Raw genomic sequence first — 23,860 nt, forward strand, 5'->3', positions numbered from 1 at the left:
ATATAATGGACACTTATTTTACTTGCCAATAATTCATTTTACACAGCACTATTGTCCATTTCAAAGACTATTAGGAAGACAGGAAGACAGATTTTTCCCCAATTATCTTCTTACATAATGACAGAAGCTGTTGGGAAAAAAAATGAACAGGAGATGTAGAACTATGGATGCTTGTGAAGATTAACCCACAAATCAGCTGCTTGGGGAAGGCTCCTTATACCAAGTGAATGTAAGCCCTTTTGCAACATCTAAACTGAGCTGCTGCTGCTTTTTCCCTGAACCTTTCAATCCAGTTTTGTTTCCCACACACACACATTCTCCTTCCTTCACCTGATCTTACCCATTTCCATTTTTTTCTTATTTGCTGTTTCTGCTGGAAGGAGAGAGGACAGTTTGTTTTGTTTGTTTGTTTGAACACCGGTGTGTTTCTATGTATGAGGGGTTTGTATATGAGACAGAGAATGATTAGAATATCAGATGAAAGAAGCAACTAGTTTTGGAAATACAGTACTCTTATTTTTGTTGTTAAAAACAGCTAATTCATAGGTGCAGAACATTTAAAGGAACTAAAAGAATTCTCGTACACAAAATGAACCTGTGCCTGAACTCTTGACAGAAGCATCCTAAGTAATTATATTTAAGATTGTATCTTTTGGTCTAATAAGCCTGCAACCCTGTATGCACTACTATCTTGGAGTAAAGCTTGTAGAACTTGTAGTTATATTGAGAACTGAACTCTTACACTATCTAGTCAAAACATGTGGTATTTCCATAACTTACTCCCAGATAAACATGTATATGGCTGCAGCCTAAATTTCACAGAAAATTCTTGACAAGTTTTTTCAGAGCATAGCTGATTAACTACTTCTAATACAAAGATTCCAGTTTAGAGCTACCAGATTGTGGCACACTGAGCAACACTCCAGCTGTTTCCTTTGAGCAGATATTAGCTTTACTGAATTTTTAGATTACTTTTGGCTTGGGAGCAATCTGGCTTGATGGCCAAAAAAGCTGGAAATTCCTTACTCAAATCAATCTCAAGGTATTTAAGAATCTGGGAGTGGGTACTTGAGGAAAAAGAGACACACGACATTTTGTTTTCCCAAGGCCAATGTTGTGGACTTTACACCAGGCTTTTCTAAGTACAGAGCTCCTCAGAAGTACTGGGCCTACGAACCCCAGTATCCCCAGCCTACATGGAAGCTGTGCGAACAGGCTTCAAGGGCATCAGGTTAGGGAAGGCGACTCCAGAGAAAGTCACCACTCAGCGCACTAGTTGACATGTAGGACAGATCTGCTGGCTTAAATCACTGCACCTCACCTCGCTACTATGCATTCTAATTATTTTGTAAGAGCCGAACTGACGCACGCACGCAACCTCGCTCGCAGTCATCCTCCACAGATGGAGGGGAAAGATGAAACCACTTCACACCTTCCACCCCGCGGCTCCCGGAGCGACGTTCAAAAACGAAAAAGGCCGCTGGGCTGCGGCCGAGTTTGACGGTGCGGCCGGCTTGCTTAAGAGGCGCGGGAGCGCGCCGGGTCACATCTAATTACACAGTGGCGCAGGAGCACCGGGGGAGGGAATACGAAACTCGGAGCCGTCCCTGCTCTCTGAGGCGCCGTGGCAAAGGGACGCAAACCGGCGAAGGAGACGGTGCCATGGCAGGCGCGCAAGTGCACATGTGCCAGGCCCTCCTTCCCGCTCACACGAACCACCTCGGGGAACTCAGCCCCGGCCAACTTCTCAAGTGGATCGATACCACGGCGTGCCTGGCTGGTAAGCGCGAGCCCCCCTTTCCTCGCGCGAGGAACCCCTGTGGAGCGACGCGCGTTGGCTCTAGCGCCGCCTCTCCCTTGGTTCAGTGGGGTCGCCTTTGCTTTTCAGCAGCTGCGAGACAGGTAGATTCGGGGCGGGGAGGGTGACAGCAGGAACTCATCTGTTGCAGTAAGCAAAGAAAACAACGGAACCAAGAAAGGAAAGCGAATCGCTATTATAGAATCTATTTTCTTTGTCTGCTACTAGTTACTAAAGGGATTGTTGCTTAAATTCCAGGGGATAGTAGTAGTTGTTTTTCGTAAACTTTAAGTGGGATTTGTCAGTAATTCTTAAGTCTTTCGATTATGGGTAGCTTTTGGTAACATTACCATTAATGTAATTTACAGATACCTACCTACCTACCTATCTTGGAATATGCAGTGTAAAGCCACTGATAATCTTCTGGACAATCCAAATAATAGTTTACAGTGTATTCATGAAATATTAGCTGCACCAAAGAACATTCTGTATGAGAAAATAGTATTCTTCAGTAGGTTTTAAGAAACCAGTAACAATAGACTTACACTTTGATATTTGCAGAATACTACTTTGCAACTTGGTCCTTAACCATTACTATATATGACAGTGCCTCATAGTTTATAGGCATGCTGGCTCAGAATTCATGGAATTGTACTCCCAGTTGGTATGGATGTCCCTATATTGGGGAAGGCAGACTTAATGTCTTATAGTTCAGTTGGGTAAGCTGCAGGAATAATAATAATAATATATTTATATACATGTAAGAACTGGGAATTCCCATTTTCCACCATCTTAACTTTTTAGACCCACTGCAGGTGCCCGGATCTAAATTGCATAATGCAAATTTATTAACCTATTATGACTGTTTCTTTAAACTGGTACTTAATTTAACTATTATAACAATAGAAAGGGAAATTGAGAATACCAATAGCAAGTAACCCATTTTGACAATTATTCTTTTAAGAATTTTTCTTCATTTTGGGATGTTTAGGTTTGTGCGAACCCACTAATGCCAGTTTCTAGGATCATTAAATATAAATATAAATAAATATATAGAGAGATATATATACACACACACACACACACACACACACTGCATTAATTTCTTTGGGCTACATTGTGTTTTGACGCTACAACTTATCTACACAGTTGTTCAACAGAGATTTGCTTATATCTACACTAAGTCACTGCTTTGAGCATACATTATAATCTTAAAGATGTAAATGCTTCGCAGGCTTTATTAAGTATTTATTATAACAAAATACTTAGCTGTTTTATGGTTTAGAATCAACCTGCCATACCAAACTGAGAACTTAGCTGATACTATATAAGATTCTTTTTCCTTCTAGTGCCCAAATTATAAATTCTTATAACTCCTTAGATTCCAAAGGAATAGTTGGTACTGAACATGAATACTTATCCAAAAATTTATATAAGGCAAATTTCTAGCTGTTTTGTTGGATCAAGCATTGCCTAACCAAGAATTTGTACTCCTTCAGAGAGAGATGTTTACAAAACCTGAGCAGGACCTTATCAGTGTGAGCTTTAATTGAGTGCAAGTCCAATTCTACTCAGAAGATTAACAAGTGTCCTTATGGAAAGCCCCAGGAATCCTTTGCAGAACTGCATTTGTATGGTTTCTAAGGATCTTACACAGCAGGCATCCCAAATGTCTGCTTTAAGCAGCATTTAGGGGATGATTTTCCTATAGGACAGTTTTAATGCTGGTTTTTCTTTCATGATTTCCACAATTGTCTTAGTTGTTCCTATTTTAATCTACTCTACCTGAGCCTTCCAAGTCAATATCTTCCTGATCACTATTACAAAATATTTAAATTGAAATATTTTGCAATATTTAAATTGCTTACACAGCTCTATGGTGATTTCTACAATACAGTAGATGATGTGAACATTGTGGGCTGCTTCCCAAAAGCCATTACTTTTGACAGTTAATTTCTAGGTGGTGGTCTTCTTTAAACATTCTTTCCAGCCCAATTCTGGTTTTCAAGAGACAAGAGAGAATTCTGAAGCACTCCATCAATTGAATTGAAATTAGAATATAAATATAAAAACCATGATAACAAATATGGCAAGGAATGGGACTGTTTTCAAGCAGAGAGAATTAAATTTTATTGTATTTGTTTATTACATTTGTATGCTTCTGAATCAATCTTAGCTATTAAATAGGGAATAGAAAAGAAGCATAGCACGATGAAAGGTGAATACGTGCTTTTCCGAGATAAAGTCCTGAGTTCAACCCAGTACCTCCGAGCACAGATAAGGTGTCTGGAATTCTGGTGCTGAGATAAGTGAATCAGCAGTCTAACTTGGAAGAAAGTTTACTCCTTCCTTTGTCTGCAGTCACAAAACTCTCACACCATGAGCTGTTTGGCTGTGCCATTTTTATGTACACTGCACAGAGAAAAAGGGAGACAGAAATTATAATTATTCAGTCCACTAGTCATTTTATCTGAGCTGCAAGGATGTGAACAGTCCCTTCATCATTTTAGTATTAAAGTTGTGTACAAACGCTACATTTTCAAATAATGCCATACAGATATTACACAGTTCTCAGCACGTCTGTGCAGAGATGCACCAGTACTCCAGCGTTACTGTCATGAAAGCGTGTATGGGAATGTATCCTAAATTCCATAGTGATCACATAAATTAGCCTTTTCAAAAGGCAATTTGACAACTATAAAGTTGCTATTATAAACTAAACTCTTATAAACTAAACTCTTACGGTAAACACTGTGTCCACCTTAAAAATACTAATGCAAATGAATGAGTTTAACTAATTCAAACATATTTGCAAGCAGCTTGTTTTCATCATTAAAAAAAAATTGCATGTGTGAACTTGTCTCTAAATGGCATTTCTGCATTACCCTGTGTTTGTTATATTCAGGTCAGTTGCATTTCCTCAGTAAAACTGAAATTCAGTTGAGCATTTTGGGGCAAAGTCTTTGGTTGTCCAAAGACAGGCAGCATCATGAGAGGCTGATTTGATTGGAGCATTCCTGAAAAGTGATTGTTCTGTTGCATAAACCCTTACTGGAATGCTGCATTCAGCACTGGATTACTTACTGTATATTTGACAAAACAGTCATATGATAATGTATACTTTTCTAATAGCTTTTCTAAATGTATCTTAAGATAATCAAACCCTTCTTGCTTAAAAGTTAACAGATGCAGACACAAATTTATATGAAGTCTGTAACTGTCTTTTTCCCAGTGCTTAATTTACCACCAATAAACTATATTTTCTTCTAAGCTGAAAAACATGCTGGCATTCCCTGTGTAACAGCATCAGTGGACGACATACAGTTTGAAGAGACTGCCAGGTACATCTTAATTATTATCAAACTTTACTATAGTTTGCTATTTAATAGCTTTTAACCAGAATATATAAACATAGAAATACTAATTAATGATGGAGCTTTTGAAGGTTCATAAAGGAACTCCAAGCAGCTAACAGCAATCTTGCAGAGTAGGAGCGTGAACCAAAAAAGGGAACTTGCACATTAAGCTTAATTAGGTTCAGAAATAAATTCAGTCTTCACACTGTAGTTAGATGAAGAAAATAGAGATAGCTTACTTTTATTCAGTAGATCTGGACACAGGTAGCTTCATAGTAGAAAGTACTTAATCATCACTGGTTCTTAGTAGCAGAGGGTGGTTGGGGGAGTCTGCACATGAGGTAATGGAGGTTGTTTGTTTGTTTATCAAATTTGTCACCGCCCATCTCTGACCGGAGGGACTTGTTAATCCCCAAGCCCAAGGAGGAGGAGGAAGTGGAAGTCTGGTGACCCACGTGACATCCCACAAGCACAATAGAGATGCGATTTGCTAGAGCGACCCCCTTATGCTTATGAGACAATGCTGAGTTAATCCCTGATAATTCCAACAATTGACACCTTGGGCATGTAATTCATTTAAAAAAAACCAAAAAACCAAAAGTGATATAAGTGAATAGAAAATTTAAATTTCAACAGACATATTGATCTTTTCTACTCCCAACGTTAAATAAAGCATTCATTGTGAAAATTTGAGAGTTGCAAATTAAGTTCTTCTATTTCTTAGTTTAATTCTTAAAAATTAAAAAAATTAAAAATTAATATTTTGATCTGGTAATGAACATTATTAATAAATAAAAAGATTAATTGTCACATTTCTTGTATATAGTTAATGAATTTATAAAGCGGTTGTTCAAAAAATAGATACTTCCTTTAATGTTTTGAAGAAAGAAGGAAGGAAGGAAGGAAGGAAAGCTTTTCCCTTTCTGTCAATTTCCCCTGCAAATGGCCTCCCGTTGATTTCCTCCAAATGGTCTGAAATGAGAAACAAACTGGGCTGGGAGAAACATTTGCAAAGAAGAATCAGCAGATGTGCCATTACAGTCCATTTGCAGGGGGAAAGGGCTGGTTCAGTTTGTTTTGACATCTCCAATTGCACTGCACCTAACTTTAAATGCCCCAGCAGCACTGCTGTGTGTAATTTCCTTTAATGAAAGAAAATAAGAACAAATTTTTAAAATGTTCCACAAAATTCAAGTTACACACTTAAAGGCTTGCAACTGCAGCTCAATTTGATGCCAGGTGGGAAAATAACAAAATGTTCAAGAATGGAGTGCATTCGCTACACACTACATTTGATCATAGCCAAAAGGCCAAGACTGCATTCCAAATTACAAGCCAGTCGTGTGGACTACAGGCACAATAATGATTTACTTCAATTAATATTCAGGATCCCTTCAACAGATGGATGTACTTGCCAATAGCATAAGAAAAAAGGTTCCAAAATAGGGATTTTTTTTTTCCTTTACAAATTACCAGTGTGCTCCTTAATTTAGATTTCTGAAAAAGCGAATTGTAATTATGCTACTAAATTCTCAGGACAATTGAATCCTACCCAAACTTGCTTTTGACAAGAAAAAATGAACATAATACATGCTGCAGATTGGCTATAAGATGGCCAATAATTTAGACCTATTCAGTACTATTCCACTCTTTATATATGATAGCTATTTTTGGTGTCTTTGGAGAATGAAATTTTCATCTTTTAAGAAGTCCGCGAAAAAAAATAGGGCCTTTTTTCCTACATTATAGAACCAATCCCTGTCCTTAGCTTTTTGTATTGCACAAATATTTGTACTTTAGGTTCTTTTTCTCTTTTTGCATTTGTTCTTGGATCCTTAGTGACAGCTCTCAGAGTGCTACATTTGAAAAGGTTCTCATCAGTTACAAATGAAAAGGCAATGGTCTGTGACAGGGCAATGTTCCTTGAATTCTAATTCCCAAGGTCTGTGTTAAAAACCAGAACTTTTTTGCTGTGATGGGAACTAGCAGTGCTCTCCGAAGATAGAAACAAAGAGCCCTCAGGGTTAATAATGCCTCTTAAGTGTTTGGGATGACCTGTAGAGGAGGTAGTGCATGTTTAATTAGATCCGTCCAGTAATGTTTTCTTGAAAGCAAATAAATTCTTTTCAGTAGTGATCATCATTAGAAAGCACTGGGACTGTATTTTGTCTTTCCGTCAAATTTTTGTTCAGTCTCTGTGCATTGTGTAATCTGATTACTGTACTTGACTTTCTTTGGTTTCTGATTCTAAAGAAAAAAATAACAGAGAAACTGGATTATAAGCATGCATGGAATATCACTGGAGGGAGTGTCATAATTATTTACGATTTATGTAGGGCGTTCAGATAAGGTGCATTCTTCAGAGACCCAAGGTTCTAGAGAACAAGAGCAGTGTTACTTAAGTGATGCTAACCATCTAGGAGATGACAGAATGCTTTTGTTCAAGCACTCTTCAGCACGGTCCTAAAGTTAGTCCCTACCTTCCCTAAGTGAAGCAAAATTTCAATATTTCTGATTAAAATTCTGGATTGACCAATGATCTGGCTTGATAAGAGTTTTCCAAAGACTCCCAGGTTCAATCTCTAAGGCCAGGTAAAACAAACAGATAGTGGGCGAGGTGAAAAGTCTTAACTTAAGATTTTGGAGAGCTGTTCCAGTTAGAGTTCATGATATTAGGCTAGGTGGACAAAACATTCTGACACTGAGTTCCTACCTGGATAATTCTGAGCATGAATCCTAGTTTCAGATTTAAAGGCCCCCTGGTAAGGTCTTTCTTCAAGTGCCACTAATTGTGGAATGAATCTGCCTGGCTAGTATCCCTGTCACTGGCATTTAAGGAAAAAGGAGAACAACCTTGGCTTGCAGCCATATTTTTCTGGTGTAGAAGAAATCCTTAATCCTTTGGGGTACATAAGCGGTCTCTTCTCCCCTCCGCCTTCACCTCTGGCTATTTCCTAGATTACCTTCCTATGCACATAGGAAAAATATTCTCCTGTTGCTTTGGGGGCAAAATGCATCCATTGTATTAAGATAGGACTTCTTGAAATTACATGGTTTCTATATCAGTTATTTCCAAAACACCATAGGTTTACATTATAGTTCTGGACTATATATTGCTACTTATAAAATCATGTGTTTTGTAATTATATGTGTGTTTTTTTAATAGAGTTGGGCAGATTATCAGCATTGCAGCAAAGGTAAACAGGGCATTCACTACCAGTATGGAGGTAATAGATTGCATTTACTTGATTTGTTTTAAGCTTTGTTATATTTGTTATATTATTTAGGCAGGATGAAGCAAATGAAGATATGAATTCACACAAATTCCATCACAGATGGCTCTTTCTTCATTCATTTGTATACTTTGTTGATAGACCTATTTTCCAAATTCAGCATTATACTCAATGTCTGAATACTGGAACAAAACATTTTTTTCAAGGTTGAAAGAGTTGAACATAGAAACTGAAGTTAAAGTCCATAAGTGACTCTGTGCCAGTCATTCTCAGCCCTACGTACTATACAAGACTGGCTTTGTGTAGATAAAATTAAGAGGCCCCAATGTAAACCTCTAATGAAAGATCTGATAAAGATCTAATAAACAAATACAAATAATAAATGTCTGTAAAAATACCTAGAAAAGCAGTTCAAAATATTATTTGTTTATGTATTTATTTATTTCATTAAAATTGTTATAGCCACCCATTCCAGTAGACTCTCAGTGGCTTACAAAATCCAAATACGAAGTTAAAACACAGAACATGACAGCTTGGACTAAAAACAACCATAACAATAAAAAAACATGACAAAGACCCCACAAATACATTAACCCCAAGCTTGGAAGCAAAGCCAGGTCTTAAGGGCTTTCCAGAATCCCAGGAGAGGCGACGCCATCCATATCTCTGGAGGGATGCTGTCCTAGAGGGTGAGAGCAGCAACAGAAAAGGCATGGTTCCTCAGCCCCACGAGATGACAGTGTTTACTAGAGGGGACCTGGAATGTATTCACTCAGCCCCAAGGTACCTGGCAGGCAGAAACAATTGGAGGTAGGTGGTTCCTCAGATAACCAGGCCCTATGCCAGGAAGATGCCCTCAGTGTCAACCTGGTTTAGCATGTAGTGTCCCAATTCAAAAACAGAACTAAGATACCCAGTCTACAAATAACAGATTGAAAATTGAGACACTTTGCTGTAGAGAACCTATTAAATACTGCAAATTCCTTTTTACAAAGTTAGTGTGTGTTCAGCGTAGATAAGGAAACTGAAGCTGAAATCTCAGGGCATTATCAGGGAAGTTTTATTTGGCAATAAGTTTTGCTGTACTGTAGTCTTCAGTTAATGACAGCAATTGGAACCAGAATTGCCATCACTAAGAGATGTCGTAAAGCGCAATGTCATGTGACAGCGCCACTTAGTGGTGGCAATTCCAGCACTCCCAATGTCCATCATTAAGTGAATCACTGTGGGTCATTTAGCAAGAACATCATGTGGTCCCCATTGGCGACCTCCTGCCAGCTTCCCCGTTGACTTTGCTTTTTGGAAGCTGGCAAAGAAGGTCACAAATGGCAACCATGTGACCGCAGGATGCTGCAACCTTGTAATCTCAAGCTGGGCACCAAGTGCCTTGATCACAATCACATGACCATGGGGACACTGCAATGTCCAGAACTCTGAGGACCAACTTGTAAGTACCACTTGTTCAGCGCTGTTGCAAGTTTGAACAGTCACTGAATGAATGATCGTTAAGCAAGGACCGCCTGTATTCTCAAGCAAAAGCTGAATATTATTCTCTATCTGGATGAAACTAACATGGTGTTTTTGTAATTTTTGATTTTGAGATTAGTTGGGTCAGGAAGGGTTGTAATGTCTCGTGTATGAGATGTATTGATTATTCATTTTTTATGACAAGCACTGTGAAGTAGGAATCAATTGCGAGCCAGTCTGGTCTAGTGGTTAAGGTGCTGGGCTAGAAACCAGGATACTGTAAGGTCTAGTCCCGCCTCTCAGCCCAACCCACCTCACAGGGTTGCTGCTGTTGGGAAAATAGGAGGAGGAAGGAGTATTAGGTATGTTTGCCACTTTGAGTTTATAAAAATAATAAAGGCGGGATAAAAATTAAAAATAAATAAATAGGAGTCATACCAGAAACTTCAAGAGTCCTGCAGATCTCATTGCTCCAATGAGCAGAGAAAGGGTTTTTTAAAAAGCAACAAACTATATATTTATAAAAAATATATTTCCAAAGATTACATTTTTGCTGTAGAGAACACTTTTGGATCTGTACAACAAAAAACCAAGAATATGCTGAATCATTTGTTTATTTGCATATCTTGCTTTTATGTGATATTAATATCAGGTCACAAATAAAAATTCAAATAACAAAATTATGTAAAATTTATAAATAAAACCGCTAAGTATAGCATTTGGAATTCAGAGTTCCCAGTTCAACTCTACACCGAATGCAGAGGTCTCTGGAGGATCAGTTTCACAAGATTTTTGAGACAATGAAAAATATGTGTATGATGGCGTGAGGCTACTGTATGTCTTTCTGAGTGTCGTGAAGAAATGTCGGGATTTAAATTTTATTCATGCACACGTACATGCAGAGTGTAAGGATTTGGTCTATATATTCCATGTCTATTCTGTTGGCTCTGCTGCATAGTCACTTGGGGTTATAGTATATACATGAAAAAGATAGCACTTCTTATTTTCATTAAGATGAAAAGCGTAGTTGTTACTAATACATTTGTTCACAATTATGTAACTGCCTGGACTTCAACATTGGTTTTGTTATCTGCACATAGGTTGGTGTCAGAGTTACATTACAGGATCCCTTTACTAATGTTCAAAAACTAATTTGTGTGGCTTTCTCTACATATGTTGCAAGACCAGTAGGAGATGAGAAGGTAATATAGTTCATTGAAAAAAAACTAATGTCTCTGTTCTCTAACTTTGTGAACTTGCCAGAAAGTCACTTACTGTTTCCTTTTTTGCATTGATAATAGAAGAATGGTAAATTTTTAAATTTTAATTCTCACTAATAACTCTAGATATATTTACTGTACTTCTCTAAACAACATTTCCTTGCTCATTGTATTACTTTTAGCAATTCCTTTTTTAAAATAATGTATCTTTATAATTCACCAATATCAAACATTCATTTTGCTTGAAGATATTATTAGCATTGTTCGTAAATTGCCATATTCAAAATTTAATAAAAATGGTTTGTTTGTTTGTTTTTTAAAGGCAATTTTCACATGCTCTGTTGCCAATGATCTTGGTAAACTAGAACATTTAGGACAATATATTATTTGCTGATAGTATAGCTTTTGCTTAAAAAATAGAAAGGCAATTAAATTTTCTTGTCTACTTGAGATATTTAATGTTGTCCATTCACAACTTAATGGCTTCCATCTATTGCAAGGATGTAATAGATTGAAATCTAAGAACAATAATTGATTTAAGTATTAAATCAATAATTGATTTAAGATTCTACCATTCAAAAGGACCCCATTATATTCCTGCAGCTTGCAAGGTCTTTCAAGCTAAGGTAGTCTCTCAGCTTCTCTATGGCTCCCAAATTTGCTCCCTTGAAAAGCTTAATATTATTGAAACCATTCAAAATAAGTTCATTAGAGCCATATCGATGGTACCAAAAAGTATCCAAAAGGCCATCCTACGGGTAGAGATAGGTATAGTTTCATTGGATGCCAGAGCATGGTTCCTTCTTCTTAACTTCTGGCTAAAGTTAACTCTGTTCCCTATAGGTTTAGTTGCATTAGTATTTAGAGATTGTTTCAAATCATCGTAGCTAAAAAAAAAGATAAAATTCAGTTCCTGGGCTTCTCTATGGAAAGTCTGTGCTCATTAGGATTTGATAGTGCTAGAACTGCCCTTAAACAAAGAATCTAGATATAGATTTCCAAACAAATTTAAATAAGGTACTTGTGTTGTTTATTCGTTTAGTCGCTTCCGACTCTTCATGACTTCATGGACCAGCCCACGCCAGAGCTTCCTGTCGGTCGTCAACACCCCCAGCTCCCCCAGGGATGAGTCCATCACCTCTAGAATATCATCCATCCACCTTGCCCTTGGTCAGCCCCTCTTCCTTTTGCCTTCCACTCTCCCTAGCATCAGCATCTTCTCCAGGGTGTCCTTTCTTCTCATTATGTGGCCAAAGTATTTCAGTTTTGCCTTTAATATCATTCCCTCAAGTGAGCAGTCTGGCTTTATTTCCTGGAGGATGGACTGGTTTGATCTTCTTGCAGTCCAAGGCACTCTCAGAATTTTCCTCCAACACCACAGTTCCAAAGCATTGATCTTCCTTCTCTCAGCCTTCCTTATGGTCCAGCTCTCGCAGCCATATGGTACTTCGGGGAACACCATTGCTTTAACTATGCAGACCTTTGATGTCAGTGTGATGTCTCTGCTCTTAACTATTTTATCAAGATTTGTCATTGCTCTTCTCCCAAGGATTAAGCGTCTTCTGATTTCCTGACTGCAGTCAGCATCTGCAGTAATCTTCGCACCGAGAAATACAAAGTCTTTCACTGCTTCTACATTTTCTCCCTCTATTTGCCAGTTATCAATCAAGCGGGTTGCCATAATCTTGGTTTTCTTGAGGTTTAGCTGCAAGCCAGCTTTTGCACTTTCTTCTTTCACCTTCATCATAAGGCTCCTCAGTTCCTCTTCGCTTTCAGCCATCAAAGTGGTATCATCTGCATATCTGAGATTGTTAATGTTTCCTCCAGCAATTTTAACTCCAGCCTTGGATTCCTCAAGCCCAGCATGTCGCATGATGTGTTCTGCATACAAGTTGAATAGGTAGGGTGACAGTATACAGCCCTGCCATACTCCTTTCCCAATCTTAAACCAGTCCGTTCTGTGGTCTGTTCTTACTGTTGCTACTTGGTCATTATACAGATTCTTCAGGAGGCAGACAAGATGACTTGGTATCCCCATACCACTAAGAACCTGCCACAATTTGTTATGGTCCACACAGTCAAAGGCTTTAGAATAGTCAATCAAACAGAAATAGATGTTTTTCTGAAACTCCCTGGCTTTTTCCATTATCCAGCGGATATTGGCAATTTGGTCCTGAGTTCCTCTGCCTTTTCTAAACCCAGCTTGTACATCTGGCAATTCTCACTCCATGAATTGCTGAAGTCTACCTTGCAGGATCTTGAGCATTACCTTACTGGCATGTGAAATGAGTGCCACTGTTCGATAGTTTGAACATTCTTTTGTGTTTCCCTTTTTTGGTATGGGGAATTAAGTTGATTTTTTCCAATCTGATGGCCATTCTTGTGTTTTCCAAATTTGCTGGCCCTGACAGCATCATCTCGCAAGATTTTGAACAGTTCAGCTGGGATGTTGTCGTCTCCTGCTGCCTTGTTATTAGCAATGCTTCTTAAGGCCCATTCAACCTCACTCTTCAGGATGTCTGGCTCTAGCTCACTGACCACACCGTCAAAGCTATTCCTGATATTGTTATCCTTCCTATACAGGTCTTCTGTATATTCTTGCCACCTTTTCTTGATCTCTTCTTCTTCTGTTAGGTCCTTGCCATCTTTGTTTTTGATCGTATCCATTTTTGCCTGGAATTTACCTCCAATGTTTCTAATTTTCTGGAAGAGGTCTCTTGTCCTTCCTATTCTATTGTCTTCTTCCACTTCCGCACATTGCTTGTTTAAAAATAATTCCTTATCTCTTCTGACTAACCTCTGGAATTATGCATTTAATTGGGCATATCTCCCCCTATCGCTGTTGCCTTTTGTTTTCCTTCTTTCTTGGGCTTCTAGTGTCTCAGCAGACAGCCATTTTGCCTTCTTGGTTTTCTCTTTCTTTGGGATGTATTTTGTTGCCGCCTCCTGAACAATGTTGCGAACTTCTGTCCATAGTTCTTCCAGGACCCTATCTACTAAGTCCAGTCCCTTAAATCTATTCTTCACCTCCACTGCATATTCCTTAGGAATATTAGTGAGCTCATATCTAGCTGATCTGTGGCTCTTCCCTAATCTCTTTAGTCTGATCCTAAATAAGGTACTACACCCCAATATTTGTATTTTTTTCCAAAAGGGTTCGTTTCAGCTTCTTATTTATCATCCATTACAATTTTGAAATTTCGTAAAGCTTTCACCTTAGCCAGGCTGGACGCTCTGCCCTCTGCAGTCCTTTTTGGACATTTTAAGGGTACTCCTATGCACCTTTGGTTATGTCCATGTGATGGCTCAATAGAAACACTAAGCCATATGTTATTATACTGCTCCCTATGTAAGGACTCTAGACAGATCCTTAAATATCTGTTATTGAAGAAAGTTCCGGGCAGGGAGAGTGATTTCTATTTAATGCTGCTACTTTCGGACAAGGACCCAAAAATATCCTCCCACATTGCCCAGCTTTGTGCTACCATCTGCACAATACGTCACACCATTACTTAGGTTTTGAATTTCTTAATACAGTATTTTATTTTGATTTATTTTAGTATTTTTATTCTTAATTTTAGATCATATACTAATTGTTTTTCTGATACAATTGTTGCTATTGTATATATTTTGATTGTATCTGGCCTTAGGGCTGTAATAAAAATGATGATGATTTAAGTATTTAAGGACATTGTAGACTGGGCTGTAAACTAAATTGCAGAGATTAAAGATGTAGAATAATGTCCATCAGAAGAACTACAGTTGCCACATATACCTTGTATTTCTAGTTTTCTTTCCTTTTCTAAAAAGTTAATCTCACTTGATTTTTGTTTTCACATTTGGAATATTCTGTAAAATATCAGAAATTGTTTATCAAACTATTATTAGGAAATTACTATTTCAGGTTAGTATTAATTTAGCTTATTACAGACGTGGCAGAAAGAATTTTAGACATTCTTACTGTTAATGTGTCCATGATAGAATTTAACTCTGGCTTGCTGATAATTTTTTTTTAATTTTAATTTATTAAGATTAACATAAAACCAGTCAAGCTTCTCACTATACAAGATTTCATAGAGCATGCCCTGGCTGCTGAGAGAAGAAAAATTCGCCTGGATCATGAACGTGTATTTAATAATCTAATGGATGAATGTGGCATGGATAATGGTCAGTAAAACAAATGTATTGTTGTATGTTCCTCATTTTAAGCATCTCCAAAATGGGGAGAGGTTCCAATACTACCCTGGTTGCATCCTTTGTATGAAAAAGCACTGGAAACTCGCAGCATGGTGTAATATATCATTTATGAAATATGAAAGAATATAAAGGCAAGCAACATGCCCTTCTGTGAGGTGATAGGAGCAACACAGACAAGCTTGCCATCAGCTTATTACTTCCTCTACTTCAGAAAGTGGTAACACCTTTTCCAACTAACAAATGTTATTAGTGAACATGGCTCTCCTCTTACAACTTCTGTTCAGATTGTGTCATATCGGCATTTTTTTAAAAATTCCATCTACATCTCTAATTCTGTCTCTCTCACACTCATACATCACACACACACACGCACGCACACACCTCCTCCTTTTGGAGTTATGCTAATTTATTATGTAATGGACCAACACAGCTGAATATTGTTTTGTGCCCATACTCTGACATAGCTATATCAACATACATTTTTAACTCATAATTGAGATTTAATGCATGCATTGGAAGAGAATCAAGGCAAATGATAGAACTGGTTCTTTCAACTTACAGAATCACCCCTCCCTTCTGTTATACAAGGCACATCACTAGAAAGCAGCTTGTGTGCTTTCCAGTCATCTCTGAGCATAAAAGAGGATATTATTGAAACCAGTATTGGGTCCCTCTTAACAAAAATAGATAAAGTAAGGATGAAGTTACCAAGTGCTAGGATTGCTTCCTGCAAAACAAGCACAAAGTTCACAAAAAAGAAGCAAGGCCCAATTATATCTTTGAAATTATTAATTTAACAGCCTGATAAGTAGGTCCAAAATGCAAGGCAGTCAGCTGGATCCAACTACAACTCTGGGATTATAAAACAAATGAAACTGGGGCAGAAGCCAAAGGCTTAATTTAGGTCAAGTGGAATCATGTGACAGGTTAGCTGGCTGGCATTTAAAACAAACACACACATTTAGTAGGAATTTTTTCCTTCTTGATGATAGAAGGATAGCATATTTTCTCTCTAAAATACACTTAAATACCACTATAATTCTAACTAATAAATATAGTCTCTAAAGATATATAGTGTGATATATTTAGAGATCAGAATCAAATTAGTGCTGTAATAATTCCACATAAATGTCTGTGCTCTAAGACAGTTTTGGAGCGATAGGACTTTTCTTATGCAATACAACTCTTATCAACATCTATCAATTTCGGAAAGGCTGTGCTAGGATAAAACGTTTAAGAACTGTAACTTCAGTTGAAATGTAAAAGTGTATCTGGAGTGCTTGGTAATTTTCCTAACATCAGGGCCATATGTTCTAGACCATGTTTGCAGTAAAGAGGAAGATGTGGTTTACACTGACTGCACTCATGTGCAGAGCATTGAACTTGTCCTGCCTCCTCATGCCAATCATCAAGGAAATACATTTGGTGGTCAAATTATGGCTTGGATGGAAACTGTGGCTACTATTGCAGCAAGGTGCCTTTTTATAGAATATTCTTCTGTATTTGATATTATTGAGCACATTTAGTGAGAAATAACGGCTTCTAGGGAGGAATGAGAGGAGGGGTGCCTCACTGAAAGTTCATTTCGTCATACAGAGAATCCATCATCCCCCAGTTGCTGGGTACATGCATCTCTCTCTCTCCGTGTGTGAGAGACATGAATTTTCTATTAGAATTCCCTTCACACTCCAGTGGGCCGGATTCATTGTCAGGATGCTGGATGTGTCATTCCCATTCATTATTCATGTAGCTCTGATTTGTAACCTGAACTTATACACAATAATAACTGCCTTTGCTTTGTTGCCAGATAAACAGATCATTTTATTAAAATTGTAAATCTATCAAAGGTTGTAACACCAGTGACCCAAGAAAGCAACACTTATACGTAAACATACACCCCAATACCCTGTAATAAATCTGATTGAACAAAATGGGGGTCGTATTTAGCTATAACAAACTGGCTAAATAGTTGTAACAAGAAAAATAAGGAGCATAACCCGTAAGGTCAACATTATGAAAATATAGTGGAAACATTGCTAAATGGTGACCAAAAACTCTCTATTCTGCTTGAGAAATAAATGATCTCGCTGCAAATCTTTTGTAAAACAACTCACAATTAGATTTGACCTTTGGAAGGTGGCACTTAGAGTTGCTATGGCCACAAGCTGACAAGGAATAAAAATTAGGTTTATAAAAGGAAGCCATTCTCAAAATACAAACTGAAGTTATGCTCAGAATGGTTTACCTGAAGTTTATGGATGAGATCTAGCACAGATTATCAACTGATTGAACAAATGCCATCAATAAAAATGAGAGAGATTTCTCCTCTGTCTCATAATTCCCCCCAGCATTAAAATCTGCCCCAGATGGTCACTTTAGGTAGCTGTGAAGAAGAAATATTCCTACTGTACAGATAAAGGTCCGTTGCCATGATGAGGAATTTTATCCTTCGTTCTCTTTTAAGTATTGTAATACTAACCAAACATAATTTCTAGATCCAGCAATAATCCTTTGCAATAAGATCTAGTTTTTCAGTTATATCATATTACCTATGAAAGCATAGAAGGCTTACTTTAATAAAATCATTTTAGCTTTCAAAAACAATGTTAAGAACAAAAATAGATCGCAAACCTCTATTTCCTTCCCATCCATTCTGATATTAATCTGCTGGTATCCTTACTGTGAGTATTGCAAATGAGATATTTAGCCATTTAAAAAGGAGGAGCAAGTTATTCCTAATGAAAACGAAAGTAATTTGAATGCGTTATAATGATGCTCACTTAAATTAATTAGAAACAGATAATTGTGCACATTTAACAATTCTGGTACATCATAAAGAGTAATTGAGTTAAGAGCTAAGGATAACTAATGGCCAAAAACAGTGTCATTGCTAAACAAAGGTTAAAAATTTCAGACTTAAAACAATACTAAGTTCTTAGCCAAATTTTATAGAACATTTATATTAAGACAAATCTAAATGGTAGATTTTTTTCACAAATAAAGGGAAGGATTGGTGGCTATTTATAAAAATGCCAACGAAGAGGTGTTTGTGTAATCATGTGACAATACGGAAGCTAGTCACTGCATAAGAATTTGTTACTGACAAATTCCCTTACTGGTCAAAATATTCCTTTGATTTCACAGAAATTTTCAAGAAGCCTGATTAATATAAAAACTGAGCAACATAGTTGGTGATGGCCCATAACTAGTATGCAGTGGAAACAGAAAATCCCAGAGTTAGTGACCTTTTTCCAGCTGGGCTACTTACAATGGCATGGGAAGTTCCCATATTGTTTGCTGTTTCCACATTGCTTTCTCTTTGTAGACATTAAAATACATTGTCTGTGACATTGGGCCAATTTTCTGAATTATTGTTATGTAAATCACTGTAGTCTCCAGGCCACAACAGTTTGTTTATAGCATTTCTAAAAGATGTTAAAAATTCAGCACATCTTGATAAATGTGGAGCAGTCCCAAAGAAAACTTCATTAAAATCCCTTTGGATTTATTAGCAAAGCAGTATTGACTGATTATGCAGATTACATTGAAATTTAAGACAGAATACCATGCTGTATGTATAAAAGAGATAAGTAGAACTGTTTCCTTTTTTGGAATAAATATGAATATTAAAAACTCACTCCACAACTTCCCATTGAAGATATTTTTATTCATTTTCTCAGAATTAGTTTAAACTTAGAGGTCCAGCTTTGTGCAGATCTTGTTTATTTTGTAGAAAGACAATTAAGTTGTATTGACATGAAAAAGATATTTTTTGTTTCAATTCAGTCGCTTGTGTCATCTTCATCCAACTCTGAAATCTGTACATATGTTTAAATTCCGAGGATCTTCAACTGTAGGTGACCGCCTTGTATTCAATGCTATAGTGAACAATACTTTTCAGAAAAGGTAAAATACTATATCTTTATATTATAAAAAATCGATATATATTGTAACACAAATCATATGCTATGTCGTACAGAATGCTTCAATGTCAGAGCTTTGTTTCATTACCAGAATTCAGTAAAAATAAAAAAAATACAAAGCATTTTAAAAGATGGTGTTCTGTGTTGCACTAGTAGGAAAGCAAGCATTGAAAACTTCAAGTTTCAGTCAAGATTATCCCTATATGTATTGCAATTTTGCATTATTCCAACAGAGTTGAAAATATAGTTCCCTATATACACATCTGGGTAGCCACCTCTTTTGAATGTTTTAATTGGTTTTCCTGTATACCGCATAGGATTGGACTAGATCAACCTCAGCAATTTTAAGATATGTAGAATTTGTTTGTTTGTTTATTTATTTGCAGGATTTATGTGGCCATCTATCTCATATGATGACTCTAGGTGGCCACAACAATCCATGAGAAACATAGTTAAAAACACACTATACTTCAACATAGTTTAAATCCATACATCTTAAAGTTGCTGAGGTTGAGAAACACTGGACTAAATATCCCTAAGATCCAATCCAACTCTACAGTTCTATGATTTTGTGATATTTTGCATAGTGCTATGGCCTGTTATTAAGCACCAGTCTGTGTCCTGTATTCTACTACAGTATCAGAAGGATCCACCACATCAGCAAATCTATTATAAGACAAGATAAGCACAGAATATATTTGGTATCAGGCCCTCCACATCACTAACCACCAAACAGCTGCTTGGCACACAGCTATTCCTTTGTAGCCTGCAGTTATTTTGACCTTTGGCCCTTTCCCCTTTACAAGTTTTGTTGGCCTGCATTAAACCAAGGTTTTTAAAGTTTGGTTTTGAACCTAACTTTAGTGTTTTACTTATGTGTTAGGTTATCTAAGCCAATCATTTTCTTCATGTAGGAAATCCAATGCGGCTGTCTCTAAGACTTGGCTATTGAGCCTCTATCTGAAGATATCCCACAAGGGACAGTCTCCCACTTTTCTAGTAGCAGAGATGTCTCAAGACATTTCCCTGAACAGTCATTTAATACCAACTCTACTGTAACTGAAACCTGTTCTAACTTGTCCTTTCCTCTGCTTGCTTTGTATTTGAAGAATACTGTCATATTCCCCTCCATCTTCTCTTTAAGCTATCTACCTACTTCAGTCAGTTCTTACAGGATTGTTTTAATCTACTAAGTAATAAATCACTGCTGTGGATTTCATCCCATTTTTTAAAATTAACTAAATACTTTTTTTTCCAGTATTGAGGTTGGAGTTCGGGTTGAAGCATACAACTGTGAGGAATGGGCCAAAGGTCAAGCACGCCATATTAACAGTGCCTTTCTTATTTTCAAAGCTATAAATAAACATGGAGATGTTCTTATTCCCAGAGTGAGTTCTATGACTAAGGTGAGCCCTTTTTTAACTGGAAAAGAAGACTGCAGATAATGACTAGGTAAAGCAAGATTATTGCTTTTATAACTGCAACAATAATTGGCTAGTAGAGGAAATTAAGGTGATTTCTTGATTTTAATTCTATGTGAGGCATTGGTTCTAAAGTGCTTTGGATTAATTTTTACTTGGAAAATCATTAAGTCATAGTGAAAAAGAGCTAAATTATTTTTGTTTTATACATTACAGTGTAATCTTCAGCTTTTCAGATTCCTTTATAGTTTATTTCCACATTTTATTTAAATAGTTGTTTTCATCCCCTGCTTTGTTTTATCTGTAATGTTTTATGTCACACTCTTTAAAATTTGTTACATGATCTGTCAGCTATTCTCGAAGTTAAGTGTAATTACATTTAATGTAACTAATAGTAATTTTTTTAAAAGTACACATATACAGTAGCTAATTTCTTGTTTTCCTGCTTTGTTCATTGTGGAGGATGGCCTAAGAAGGTACCATGGAGCTATTGCACGTAAGAAAATTAGATTATTCAGGTAAAAATAACCCTCAAAGATTACATAAATGTTTAACAACCAGTTTGTAATGGAATTAATGTTACTTCTCAGTTCTTCTGGAACCAACTACTTGATTCATGAAATATCAACAAAATATTCCATTTCTGGTATATTCCTGATAGGTTGCATCGAAAATATTTTGGAATGTAGGAGCAGAACAGATTCAGGAACATATTCCAGCATATGGGGTTGTAACTGAGAGGGGTCAAAAATACCTATTGCAGTTTTGTAATTGCTTCTGGTTTTACCAGACGGTTGTCTTTTTTATTTTTATAAGCTTTCATTAAAAAGTCTGTAATACAAATAGTTTAGTGGTTAATTAAGATTGCCATGTCCTTGCTGAGGACTGTTACATTTCAGCTGCAAAGATCAGGATAGACATAGGTGGTAGTAATAAATACAAATATTTGCTATCATCTGACGGACATTCAGATTTATACACCCAGATCTGAGAGCCTTATCCTTACCTCACATGCCGGCTTTAATATTCCAAGGTATTGAAAGGCTAATGCTGGAATTTAGTTATCAGCATAAGGCAAGTTTTTAGCAATCATAGTTCTGTATTTTTCTTTTATTTTTATGATAGTGATTGCTCATTACATTCATAAATGTAAACATAAAGAACATTTATAAATAGTAATTTTAAAATACTCACAGTAGTTTAAACCTATGTGGAAGTGTGGGATGCTGTTTGAAATCCATATATTTCCTTAATTTACTTTTGGCTTTCTTTCTACTTGATATCAACTTCAGGAGATATGCTCTCTTAAAGAAAGAAAACAATTTCATACCTGATTTCTGGGACACTAACAACCAGATACCATTTACTGTATATCACTTGCACATCAACAACCATCAGGTGAATTGGATCATTTAGTGCAAGATGAGCAATTTTTTTGCAGTTGGGACCACTTCTTTATTTTTGGCCTCTAACAGATGCAAGGGATGTGGCAGTGATGTTACAGTAAGCGTCAGGACCAGACTTCTATGCCTTTCCCCCCATTTTTGGCATATGGAACTTTTTTTAGTGAAAAAAGTGGGTGACATGTTCTTGGGAAGCATGAAAAATGGAGCTGTTTTTAGCCGAAAAGCCATGAGTTGCCCAACCCTGATTTAATATATATCTTGCAAAACATCAAAAATCTAGTGCTAAGTACAGGTAGTCCTTGCTTAACAACCACAATTGGGACCAGAATTTCAGTTGTTAAGCAAAGTGGTCATTAAGCAAATCAGACCCAATCTTATGACCTTTTTTGCAGCAGTCATTAAGTGAATCATGGCCATTCAGTAAACCACATGGTCATTAAGTGAATCATGAGGTTCCCCAATGATTTTGCTTGCTGGAAGCCTAGGTTGAAAATGGTGATCGTATGACCATGGAATGCTGCGATGGTCATAAATGCAAACCAGTTGCCAAACACCCGAATCACGATCACCTGTCTGAGTGGATGCTATGACGGTCTGAAGTGTGAGGACTGGTCACAAGTTGTTTTTTTTTTCCAGTGCCATCCTAAGTCCATTGCTAAACAAATGGTCATTAAGCGAGGACTACCTGCACTACCTTTTTGGAATGTTCTTATGTCCTAGTGGACTGGGTTTACTCATTATCAGAACTATTTTAAAAAATCATGAGTTTTACATAATGCTAGTTACAGAAATGGACAGCAAATATGTGCTATAGCAGTGATTTTGTGAATAAGTGATGGGAAGAAAAATCTTCCAACAGAGGCTTGTAGTGCAGAGAAGCCTATATCAAGATATCTGATATGTGTTCCTAATGTGCAGATTGTGAAAATTATGGTGGCAATTCTATACCAATTTTATTGGAATTACCTCTTCTGTATTAAACTTGGTCAATTTTGCTTCTGAGCATGTTGTTTGGGTTCAGATTTAGTCCATCACTTAGAGCAGGTTTCTTCAACTTGGCACTGTTCATGTATCAGCAAGACTGCAACTTAAAGAATATCCTGTCAGCACATGTGTTTAATTTATTAGGGAAACAGATAGTGATTTACTTTTAATTTGTATTCTCTTGATCATTTGAAAGATTATAAGCTAGTCGCTGTCTTTCTCAGCAGAGAGAAAAAAATCTATTTTTAACTGGCTTACCACTTAGTTATTGTCTATTTTAAATTTCAGTCACTCATAATCAAAAGCAATGTTATAGCATTGACTTTCTTGGCAGCAAAGCCTGGATGGGAGATATGTATGACTCTAGATCGTGTAAGTACTACCCTTGTGTTTTCTTAGGATTATCTAAGAATTGTGTGCATGTAAAGTCCACGATCTTATTTACTCTTTTTTTTAAAATCCTTTTACTTGGAGTAAAGGTAACTGAAGACAGAGGAATTGACTGTAAGGGAGATTACACGCATTACAGAAGCAGACAGATCCCTCTTCCCTTCCTTAGTCTTCCTCCGCTGTTGTTTTGTCCTTTTTTTCTTGGTGATAACAACAAAAGTTCCATTTGCTCACAAGAGATCCACTAGCCTCCTGCTTCTGACCAAACTCTTTTACTGGAGAACTGCAGAACCGCCCACCAAGAACTGTACCCCTTCACACCGGATTCACTTACCTAGAACGTATTGCAAAACAAAACATCATTACAAAAATGAATGATCATTGCTAACCATTCAACATTCAAAACTTGTTTTTTTAAGTACTTATCAGTTAGGAATCATAAAGGATGAAAAATGATGTGGACAT

The 23,860-nt window shown here is 36.9% G+C and overlaps 1 protein-coding gene across 1 annotated transcript in view; it reads left to right on the forward strand.

Annotated features, from left to right (window-relative positions):
• The first annotated feature begins 1,465 nt into the window (after positions 1 to 1,465).
• ACOT12 (acyl-CoA thioesterase 12) overlaps positions 1,466 to 23,860 on the forward strand; it is a 30,945-nt gene continuing 8,550 nt past the window's right edge. The window contains exons 1-11 of the mRNA XM_063295477.1: positions 1,466 to 1,780; positions 5,070 to 5,139; positions 8,321 to 8,381; positions 10,955 to 11,056; positions 15,106 to 15,241; positions 16,589 to 16,745; positions 19,058 to 19,177; positions 20,453 to 20,600; positions 21,078 to 21,133; positions 21,908 to 21,983; positions 23,294 to 23,377. Coding sequence (XP_063151547.1) covers positions 1,663 to 1,780; positions 5,070 to 5,139; positions 8,321 to 8,381; positions 10,955 to 11,056; positions 15,106 to 15,241; positions 16,589 to 16,745; positions 19,058 to 19,177; positions 20,453 to 20,600; positions 21,078 to 21,133; positions 21,908 to 21,983; positions 23,294 to 23,377 — 1,128 coding nt within the window. The 5' untranslated portion in view covers positions 1,466 to 1,662. The remainder of the gene's footprint in view (positions 1,781 to 5,069; positions 5,140 to 8,320; positions 8,382 to 10,954; positions 11,057 to 15,105; positions 15,242 to 16,588; positions 16,746 to 19,057; positions 19,178 to 20,452; positions 20,601 to 21,077; positions 21,134 to 21,907; positions 21,984 to 23,293; positions 23,378 to 23,860) is intronic.

Source organism: Candoia aspera, chromosome 2, assembly GCF_035149785.1.
Source record: "Candoia aspera isolate rCanAsp1 chromosome 2, rCanAsp1.hap2, whole genome shotgun sequence".
Classification (NCBI taxonomy): domain Eukaryota; kingdom Metazoa; phylum Chordata; class Lepidosauria; order Squamata; family Boidae; genus Candoia; species Candoia aspera.